Genomic DNA, 11,525 nt, shown 5'->3' with positions numbered 1-11,525 from the left:
GGTAGTTTAGCTATCTATAACAAATGATCAGCCAAAATTAGTTATGAACTCATGCGGCATTGAAAACCATAGGTTAATACGTTACATTAAAAATATCAAACTGATATGTTAGTCACTATTTTAATGGACCATTGTTTACTGTTACTTGACATTAGAAAATTATTAGGAAAAAAGATTTTTAACAGATATTTTCTTGCATAGGAAATTAAATTCAAGCGTTTTTGTGCATGTACAAGTTCTTGTGCAAAAAAATTAGGGTTTAAATGAAGTAAAAAGGATACAACGATAACAGGAAGCTCAACGCAACCTGAATTACAGGGAATCAGTGGACCGATCCGACGCGGCGCTTACGATAGCGCGATTGGGTATCGGTATTAAGGAAAATAACGGAAGACCATTTGTCCCGAAGCAAAATCTATAAAACGTGCATGAATCACACTTGTCTGGACTTGCCTTTAGAAATAATGAGTTTGGGGTGCCTCTGTGCCTAGGATACACCTAGGAATTCACCGGCTTGTAAAAGCATAATTATCAATTCTACTACACACCGAAAGCAAAGCAAATGACAAGCAAGCGGTCACCGGGGTTCCATCAGCAGCGGTAGTAGTGGTGGTATCAGCAGCAGCTGACATCAGCATCCGGAAGAGTGGCACAGCAGAACAGAAGCAGAAATGCAGATTCTGCTGATAGACAGAAAGATCACGCCGCCTACTCACTGCGTGGCTCTCCTGTCGCGGATCCTGCACCTCCGCCTCCACCGACGCCGCCCCCTCCTAAAGTGCCAGGACTAAATTCCTGGCTGGGAGCTGTCTGCAACCGTTGACGTCGCCGAATCTCGTTCTCCAGCTGGCGTTGCCGACGGTTCTTTTCTATAAAGCAACATGAGAAAAAAGTGAACGAGCTTAGAGATAAGCAAGCTTTGCCCTAGTGCTTAATTGACTAAAACAAACTAATCTCTAATATAGAACAATATTATCCTCTTTGAAGAATGATATTAATGCCACTCTGTTTCGTTAAAAGTTATTCAAAACTTTAAACAATTTTGAGTCATGAAAAATGTCGAAAAAGCTGCTTTAACTGTCTTGTTCTAGTTTTATATGAGTGTTTACTAGAAGGAGCTGAACGTACCTCTTTTGACAAGGTCACGTCCTTCGTCAACCAAATCGATCGTAAGATCATCATCGGCAAGGAACTGCTCAAAGCCCAATGCGTGAACAATTTTTGAACCCCATTTCAGGTACGTGGCTACACCGAGAACGCAGATCAGCATGGGAAAGTACACGTTGAAACCATCTGAAACGATTGATATCACGTCCATGTGGCCCATAATCTTCGTGTAAGCCGTTTCGACCCGGTCCGGCTCTCGCGAAATATGTTGATCTAGGTGGGTCATGCCCAAAAAGTTTAGGCATAATGGCGGCGTCAACCGACACAGCATCCTATAATTAAAAAGATGGACGTAGAATGAAGCTATTCGTAATATGCGACAGAAAGAGGAAGCATCGGAAAGGCTTTCAACGAAAAGACCGTTTATTGCATGTCTAATGCATAGGAAACAATGTAACCTATACAAGACTTACATCCCAGAGAAAATGAGAGAATATTCGCTGGTCTGCTGATGCGGTACAAGGTAGTAGAGATTGAAGATACGGATTTTGAACAGCGTGTAATACGTGCAAAGACACAGGTAGCCCAGCGTCGTCGCACTGAAAACCTCAAGACCAAAATAACTAAACGACGTTTCGAGCGAGCTGCATGAACAAAAACACACAGTACAATACATTCGAAAGCATACCGATTAATACAGTTGTCGGCCCCGCAATCTGCATGTAACAAAAATGTATTTTTCTCTCTCTCTCTCTCTCTTTTTTTTTGTACTTGAAAAGACGATGCGATATGTCTATGAAGAACAAATACGTCTTGTAAAGGAAAGCACGAGTTCTATATAGCTACTACTTCGTATCTAAGTAGCAATGTGAGCCTTTGAGAACCTCTATTAATCAATATTAACGCCTCAGCCTATAAACTACTTCGACATTTGTAAATCTACCAACCTGTGAATAATACCGACAACGGAAATTAGCGGTTTGCGAATAAAGAACGTCACTTCAGAGAACATGATCAGAATAGTGAAGCCGGCGAATATGACAGCCAATGCTCGAAGCAGTACGGCTCGGAGTAGGCATCGCCAATACCATTCCACGGTCGGAGTGCAGAACATCTTCGTCAGCTGTCCTCGAGGCCGATAGTCGAGCGAGCTTTTGAAACGTCGCTCTACATTAGCCTCATTTTTGCTAATGTCCTCCCAGTAAAGTATGTCTGCAAGCAACTGATCCCATTGGACCTGTGTTCGATTGACACCCTGCATTGCTTTGATTACCTGTTGATCGAACACCGCGCACGATTGATTCATAAAAATCTCATTCATTTTGTGAAATTGCAGAATGATATCAGTGTCTATCTAATTGTGTTTTATGCAATTATTGATTAAATCTTACGGTTATAAATATATGCATGGTGCAGAATGAGCGACTATGGCTGATTCGCTACCGCTAGTGATATACCTGGCAAGCGCCATTATCTCGTATCATGTACACTATACATTGCGTTTCCTCCACATATCAATTGGTCGCTGCGGCATTGTACGTACCTGCTTATGTAATCTAACGAGGCTTTTCTCTGAGACACTCGCGCCCGAAGCTGTGGTACGATTGCGACGAGTATCCTCCCATTTAGCGCGGGGAATCCGGGAAATTATCACGTCGACGTACCGCCTCAAGGGGCTGCCCATAGTGATACAGTTGTTCACCTGACGAAGCTCCTGCACAATCGAGGTCCGAATAATAAACATTGATACGAATACCTAATACTACTACTATCAACAATACTCTCCTGGCAATGTCACATATCCGTTTTTTCGTCTACGAGCTTTCACACAAACCTCAATTGCGCATTGAGAACTACGGAGTGAAATAAACAGTGCAGCAATGAGTTGTTAATAAATTGGAAAGATTTTTGCTTCAGTGCAAAGATAAACACACTAGACCATCCACGATTATAGTGAATGAAAGCTATTTGATGAACTGTCTGAAGCTTCATGAAATGGCTTCGAAATAGCTAGAGCTCGCTTCGTACGAACCTCAATAGCGTCATCCAGCCTCTCTTCGGTTTCACATTTTTCCATTGACAATTTTGCGGCTTTGAAATAAAGATACCTGAAAAGATCAGTCATCAGATTCGAACAATGGTGCATGAAGCATGCTGAACGTTGCCGTGTACGACAATGATTACCAATAATATATATAATAATGACTATAAAACTGATATTTGGATAGGTTCACTGTTGATACTCACTTGCGGATTTTGTTTCGCCCTATCCAGCAGATGGTTATTGTATACTTGTACATTCCAGTTATAGGGAACTAGTCATCAGTGTAGGCATCTACTCTATAGACGCTAGCTAATCTATCTCTAGGGAAACATCTAGAAATGAACTGTTTAATTATTGGATACGACATAACTCTGCTGTGATTCTCAACCCAATTGTCAGATATGCCTTTATGTACTGGACCAGGCAAGCCTGATCACATTACCTTAGTGTATAGCCTTTTCGGGAGAGATTCCACATTGTACGGGGCACGTCGACCAATCCGCTACCCAGTAGTAGGACTAGCAAAAAAAGACCCCACGTGTTTGACGCAGTAATTAGTAGTACTTTGAGCTTCCCCCTAGAAAAATAAGAGAACTTACTAGCATATTGTAATAGTCATGTATGGCAGACGCGATATGGGTACCTTTGCCGATGTACGCACATTAATATACTTGACATCTATTTAATACTTATGTTTGTGGGCGAATGTACACGTTATATCTACATGTGTCAAGTCGCTTCCTACCCGTCCAGACCAATGCCGTTAATGATGAGATAAACAAGGAGCACAACGAAGATGCAAAGGTACGTCCCGTAGTAGATTGCATTTTCATAAAGCGCGGTCCTCAGTTTACCGGATGTAGTAAAATCTCCGGCGGTCGAATATGACTGCATTAGTGGAAGAATTATCCTGAAAGTTATATGCAAGCAATATGGCACAGTGATACGGAGAGCACCACTCAGGGAAGGCAAATTTGCTCATTTGACAAAAAGCACTCCAACTAGTATATTGTAGTGCTTAAGGGCAGTGCCGGAAATAGAAGTGAGAACATTTTAGTAATACAACAGACCACGTAAGAAGCTGTGAACTCCAGTAGACAATTCTCCAAAGCACAGGAAACGCGTCATCCGGAACGCGACTCCAGGGTTTCGGGCAAAAATCGTTAATGGGATGTGGGAGGATGGACGACGAAGGCAAAACCGGATGTAATGGTCCTGCTGGATGTGTTGGGTCCACCGGCAACGCGTACGGTGGATTTGTTACGTTCCCAGCAGGGGACGCGTTGCTCTCGGTTGGTCCTGCTCCCAACGAAGTTGAATTGACGACTACTTGCGATGGACTGCGATTACTTGTTATAACTGAATATCACGAAACACGGATGAACGTAAGTTGCTTTTGTGATAATACGCCGGCAATATTATGATCTGCGCATACCTCTTGCATTCGACTATTAATGCATATATTAGATTAAACTCAAGTATTTACAAACACAAAGATCAAAGCGAGTAAATATGGACAACTGACTCAATTTGAATTAAATTTACTAGCACAAGAACCAGACCAGATCCGTTTGCTTGATCGTTCGTTTGGTGCATAGAGCTTGTCGTACTGGTCCTCACGTCGAACGCCGTAGAATCATTCCCGCTAAAATTTGCCGGTCCAGCATAAGCTCGAAGCTGCAAAGTGAGAGCTGCAGCATGAGGTCCGTGAGCTTCATGAGGTGGTACCGCCGACAGATTGTGATACGTCAAGCATTGCTTATACGCGGTCTGTAAAGCACACAGTCAAACATGACTTAATAAATAATCAAGTATCTTTTTGTCAAATAGAGCTTTAACCACAAGGAGAAGCTGAGAGGCGTAGCCACTGCTACTGAGGTGGTGAAGTGAAGCACGTTATGTGCTGCATTAGTACGTCAATTATTAAGGGAGTAGAGAGTTTCAAAAGGAACGGATAGACAAGAGGCTTAGCAACGAGAATTAGCTACTTTTTTTTTACATTTATTTACTTCACAGTCTCAAAAGTTGAAAGTAGTTAACGAATTTCACTATCCACTATGGTGGAAATTTGCCTTTCACACTTTCAGATGGTGAGCAAGGGACTGCTGCGCCCTGGAAAAGGGGCATCCAGCATCAAATACTACGAGGCTACCAGTATCATGAACTCTACATCATCCATGCACAATAAAAACACGGCCTTTTCTGAAAATAAGGCAAAATTACGTTGCATGAATGAAGGTGAAAATTCTATTTTATCGAATTCACAAGTTCGCAAAGAAAAACTAATAACCAGACCGCTTAATAGTAAATGACGCTCACTATGATAACAACCTAACCTGATTCGTTTCAAAGGTATCACAAATTTAATTGACACATCGGTTCGATGACTTTTCTAATTAGCCACTGAACTGATGAAATGAGGAAAAAGAAAACGTACCATATGGTTAAATTAACGTATCTATTTAACATTATGGGGAAATTTTTACTTACCGATGAAACATCTAGTGGCATTAAAATAATGATGAGCATAGAGAAGTACCAGGCGAGGAAGACACTGGCCGTAACAGCCATATGATGCCTTCCGGGTTGGCCATAGCGCCAGAGCAGGCCAGCAGCTAAGAAGAACGTCGACACCAGGCCAACGATTAATGGACCAAACTCCATCGTACACCGGCCTACAAAGGCCCAGATCACCGTTCCAAAGAACGACGATGACCTGTAGTAAACATGTATAGGTCAAATAAATGATTATATTCGTATCATTTGAAAACCTTATACGCTGTACAAATGTATCTTACATTACGACCCAGCACATCGTTACTTAAATCAGCCTATAATTGAGATCAGCAAAACGACGTAGGCAAAATAACAATGTCTGTTCCCATTGACGATATGTTCCCTAACCGAAATCTAGTCGAAGATGATAACAAACAAAGAAGAACAAAGCTCGTTATGATGTGATGACAAAATAATCCTACACAGACAAATGTTAGCATTTTTTTGGATTAGATCCTTTGATAACGATTATTCCTCTAACATGAGGTCAGTTACGTGTCTCTTGTGAGGCAGATTAATCTATCTTACATGTTATTGATAAATAAGCAACAACAGCAACATATGACTGGACCAAATCGGGTCATTTTCGAATTGGGCCAAACAACTAAGTATACGCAATAAGGGAACCGCAATTTTTTTTCCTAATTCAATTAAAATTTCACATATCGCATTGCTAACATGATAGAAAACAACACGTTATGTTAGCTACAAGTGACCAATACAAAACAATAATAACGCGTGAGTGTATTTCAATGCAACGGTATACATTCAGGAACGAACCAGCATGTCCAAGATGATACCAGACTGCAAGAACCGTCATTAATGAGGTGGACCAAGCAAATTGGTGTTATTGCTCATTAACATTTTGTAGACAGGGCTAGCGGTTCTAAAAGGGTGTTTCGAAAAAATTAATTCAAAAATGAAAAAAGGCATTCTACCAATGCCAAGCACATGGTAACGGTAAGCGCAACCCTTGAGTGAAGATCAATGAACACCATGGCTAAGTACGAGTTAAAGTAGATCCTTGCCAAAAACCTTATATGCTATTTGCTGACATACAACGCATACACAAATACGCAGTATTCTTTGAGTAAACTAATTGTCTTTGCTAGCAAACTTCAATGAGCAGTACAATGTAGAATTACATTAGAAATGCTCTGCGAAGGACACGCAAGTATAGAAGCATCATCCGAAAACCTTGACCGTAACAATACTATCGCAAAAAAACGAGATCCATTCGCGCCACACCCTTCAGCCATATCTAAAATCATGCATAAGACAAAACATTCAGACAGGAAAAAGGAGTCATTGATATGTTTTACATCTTTTATATTTCCACTAGAATTAACAACGTGAAAAAGTCGATCGAATCGTATACACCATTATTTAATAAATTTTTATAGTATTAGCTGTTGCTATTGCAGTAGTGAGTAAAAAATGACGACTACCGCATGTGCCCAATCCACCATCGGATTACCCCTAGCGCCCTCTTTTGTAAGTAGAGGTAATTTCACTGATACAGATCAAGCCTTTTCTATTGACAGCTGGAAGAAGATGCTACAGGTGATTGCGGAAGGCTGCGTTTTGTCAACATGAGCGACTTTCACATTTAAAATGTCTCTATGCGCGCTTGTACACGATAAAATACATGGTACTTTATGGAATGCCTGTACGCATAACACGTTATTATAATAAGTGCCCTTTAGATTACCGTTAAATTCATATTAGATCACCCAGTTGACATCACAACGAGGCGACTGGAGTGGACGCGGAGGCACAACAACCCATATCCTACAGAACATCAGCCACAAAGCTTCCACAATACCAATTTCTGGTATTCCACGATCAATTTAAAAAGTTTCAAACTTTTCAGGCCATCGGCATTAAAATTAGACCGCTGGTAACGAGGTAACGTGAAGCATTTTCGGCTGTAACAATTATTTTCTATGTAATGCCACAATAGGTTAGATGAGGTCGCGGGCGATGGTGGCAAATAATTATCAAGTGGTGCGGAGAGTCACTTTTGTTACAACTTACACATGGGTGAATTAATGTGGATAGAGGTATTCCGAGTTTGACACGATTACTACAGGAAGGACTCGAACTAAAGTTTACTGAACATACATACAGTTTGAGAAATTCAAGTTCAACTGCTACATCTTTACCACCTGAAACAAAAGCTAGTCCCACTGGGTTTATTGTTAAGACGACTAAAAAGTTCACTGACTAGTACTCGTAGGCACCATTCTTTTCAAGTAAGTACAGGTGCGCTATTATTTTGCTCGTGAAAGACTGCGACATTAGAAATTAAGAGAAATTAAAAACATCGGCTGGAGGCACGATTTATCCATTGCTATGCAGTGGACGGAGAGCCATCAATGAACCTACAACAGAGATACGATATTAATCTCGTAGGAAAATTTTGCGTCATCACATCTAGTTTTGAATAACTTTTTTTCTACTAAAATTATTCTGAAATGGTATATAGCTATGATGAAAAAAATATATTAATATAAGTTCATGCAGTAAGTTCTGCTGTTAGGACCTGTTTATTTTCCATCAGACTGTTTAGTAAGGAAAGTAATAAATAAAGCAGCTTCACTGTTGATTTCAAACAGTAATGAATCTAGCATCTAGCAGTCATATCATTTAGTAGAGTTCTCCATCAACCTTCCATAATAACTTTTTCTCACTTAGATAACAAATGAACATGATATCCCGAAAAGGTTGCTGAGATAATTATGATTATAAGCTAAGTTTTATGAATGACATAGAATTATGTAATTACCAGACATTACTGGTTATTGGTTTCACACATCGTAGAAATAAAACGTTTTTGCCAACTAAATTTCCTATCAAAGGCAAAGCATGCGTGCTACGAAGTATAGCCTGCTAGAGCCATATCACTACGTAAGAACTTGAGAGCAACGTCTGTTTAAATATGGAAATTCTATCTGTGGCCTACAAATTATATTAAATGTTTCTTGTTTTTTTTTTGCTTCTGTAAGTTACTTTGGGTTCTTCCCAGTGTGGAACACAGTACTGCTAATAAGTGGTATTAATTCACATAATTCCACTTGTAACAGGTCCACGTTAACAGAAGCGAAACTACACTCGATCCTTTTGTGACTATAGATTTCAAAATGCAAATTTACTAATATCTTCTACCACAACTCAAGAAATCTATCTACATGTACGGACTAAAAATCAGCACAATGTGGGGGCAAGCTTTGAGATAAACGTGAACACATTTCGAGTTGCAGTGGCAAACTATTCGTAACTGGGTATAAATGGGTGGAATATCTTCTGTTGTTACTTTAGTTTAAGCAATGCCCCAGACGATAATTGAGTTCTGTATGACTTCTTGCTGGGCAGCTGGTCCGAGAGAGCACGTTACCGTGCGAACGCAGCAGCTGCAATGAACGCCCAGCTAAGAGATGTACACATCCATCCTAGTACACCATAACATCAAAAATACACAAGACTATTCACTAATACCGCTTACTTGACGTATATTATTGTACGCCATAGCACTGATAATGGAAGCGACCTGAACAATTTCAGCTCTGACGGGTTATCAATAAACCAGCAAGAGCTATCGGTGACAACCATACCGTTGTTAAATATACTAGTAGACTCAAACAATCAGATCTACAATATAAAACAGAAGAAACTCAATAGATATCCATAGAGCCGCAGATTATCGATCCCCTATCTCTGTCTAGCCAGCATGTCCACATTGTTGCCAGCAGCACTCAGCTGGGAAAGAATACGGCGATAGCTCCAGTTAAAGGCTGATATGTACGCGTAAAGATCTGCAGCAGAGCTGCTACTACGACTGTGGAATAGAGCGTAATGACTGATACTCGACTAAGATTACCAACCTTTACATCCTAAAGGCTTTTTCGCAGGCGGATTAAGCCGCAACGCTGACCGAAGCTCACCACAAGAACTATTTAATCGAGAGATGTTTTGTACCGTCTGACAACAAGATGTCTGTTCATTTACTGTGCGTCTGTCCAATGAAATTCGGCTGAAACAACCGTACCTAATAGAGAGATTGGCGGTAAGCAATTATTGTCCACTGCGGCATTGCGGTCTCGATTAAGCAAGCGCTCTTTGACCTTCTGCGATTTCGTCCCGACGTAACGACGGTTAACGTGACGATGGTGAGCGCGAATCCACGAGACGAAAGTGAAACGATTGGGGGGGCCTTCAATCTTCACAAATGGAGAGAGGAAGAGAGAAGAATGACAGAGAGAGTGTGTGAGAGAGAAGGAGAGAGTGAGAGAGAGAAGTACTCGAAACAAAACTTAGACACATTCACACACTCAGTAGGCGATCCGAGACTCTAATGCCTACACTGGTACTAGCGCAGAGAGCTGTTATCATTGACAGCCCTGGCTGTCCGTTAGATGACAGAGTATTTAAATTGTTGTGCAGAGGGCGCTTCGACACACAACATTTTCGCCCGGAAGATGTCCGCTTCGGTTGATGGCGGGCAAATATAAATTGGGAGATGCAGTGCGCGCTTGATCATGTGTTTAGCATCTTATGACCCATGATAGTGGCGAGGTCACTATAACGAAGTTATTTTATATTTGTAAACATTTTCTAGAAGTAACTTTGTAGCCGTAAAGCCAAACCAAAATATCAGCGATAATACGATCCAGTTTGTATGAGTGACTGCTATATATTTATGCAAATTCACCGAGATAAAATGAATGTATTTTAAGGACTGCACGATAGGCTTTAATTTTATTTACTCAATATGCATTAATTATATTTAGTGCAGAGTTTCGTAATATAATTTAAAATGAAAAAGAGGACAGGGTTTTTAGAAGATTTATTTATTTATGTTTGCGGTTAGGTAATGCAGGTAAAGTGCCCTCGTAGATTTTTGTTCAAGAGACGAATGACTTCATGAACATAGAGCTGCATGATAATACGGCGGTAAATTTCCACTTCCTGACTGTCATGTCTACTCAATCCAGCCTAGCCACCATCCACAGCTTCAATACGAGACCCGAAACGACTTGTTGATCATTTCCCATTCGATTCCCGAATAACTTTCTAATAATAGCCGCGCGCTGATTGGTAGGTGTAAACTACGTGGAGTGTCATTTGGATAAAGAAAATATTGCGGTAAAATTAATCTTTGAACTTAGCAGGCCAAGAGTCCTATAAATACCGGGACTCAGAACTGTCAGAAAGTTTCTACAGGCATAACAGTTAAAGCCTAGCCGAGTGACTTAATTAGGAATAAACATTCTCCTCCCCAAAACGGCGGTTAATTACTCTATCAAAAGCCTAGGTTTATCAAGACTGTCTTTCTGAGATCTGTTGATTCATTTTCGAGCATTTCAAATGCAAACCATATCTAGGATTTTCCGGTTCGTCCCATAAAAGTCTTCCCCAGAGGAACCGCACAAAATTGGCCGTCGATTTCGGGAACAAAAAAGATTTTCAATCTTTGAAAGGTTCAGTCAGTACAGAAAGATCGGATAATTATTCTACTTCGTTGAACTTCCAAAACTTTGTATATATAAATATACAATGCGCATTTGTGTAATCTATTCATGAGCTGATCCACAAGGACTTTGGCGTATCTCAAGAAAACAAAACGTTAATGAAAAGTAATTGCTGGATATTTTTTTCAAAACAAAAAATTAAAAGGGCTGCAACTAAAGTAACGACTCCAGTTGTGGTCACTCACTACAACTCGTCTCATTGACTGAAACGCCCGTTAAAATTCTACCAACAAATAGGGGTTCCCCATATTAAAATCTTTCCACAGCAGCATGAATGCGCCATATAT

The 11,525-nt window shown here is 40.4% G+C and overlaps 1 protein-coding gene across 4 annotated transcripts in view; it reads right to left on the bottom strand.

Annotated features, from left to right (window-relative positions):
- The window catches only part of LOC111259666 (LMBR1 domain-containing protein 2 homolog), a 16,429-nt gene extending 6,309 nt beyond the window's left edge, over positions 1-10,120 (bottom strand). The window contains exons 1-12 of one of the 4 annotated variants that reach the window (XR_002679770.2): positions 9,592-10,120; positions 5,642-5,867; positions 4,714-4,921; positions 4,222-4,510; positions 3,897-4,061; positions 3,594-3,728; positions 3,140-3,215; positions 2,651-2,821; positions 2,055-2,380; positions 1,581-1,751; positions 1,129-1,439; positions 549-869 (exon numbers count right to left, since the gene is read on the bottom strand). Coding sequence is in view for 2 of the 4 variants with exons in the window: in XM_022831837.2 (XP_022687572.1) it covers positions 717-869; positions 1,129-1,439; positions 1,581-1,751; positions 2,055-2,380; positions 2,651-2,821; positions 3,140-3,215; positions 3,594-3,728; positions 3,897-4,061; positions 4,222-4,510; positions 4,714-4,921; positions 5,642-5,815 (2,179 nt within the window). In the remaining 2 variants the exon portion in view is untranslated. Of the gene's footprint in view, positions 1-453; positions 870-1,128; positions 1,440-1,580; positions 1,752-2,054; positions 2,381-2,650; positions 2,822-3,139; positions 3,216-3,593; positions 3,729-3,896; positions 4,062-4,221; positions 4,511-4,713; positions 4,922-5,641; positions 5,868-9,591 lie in introns of all 4 variants that reach the window. The other 3 variants (XR_015310727.1, XM_022831837.2, XM_022831845.2) reach the window with 3 other exon arrangements.
- Between the last annotated feature and the right edge of the window lie 1,405 nt (positions 10,121-11,525).

Source organism: Varroa jacobsoni, unplaced genomic scaffold, assembly GCF_002532875.2.
Source record: "Varroa jacobsoni isolate VJ856 unplaced genomic scaffold, vjacob_1.0 scaffold_36, whole genome shotgun sequence".
Lineage (NCBI taxonomy): Eukaryota > Metazoa > Arthropoda > Arachnida > Mesostigmata > Varroidae > Varroa > Varroa jacobsoni.
This window is presented reverse-complemented; position numbering and strand designations above follow the sequence as displayed.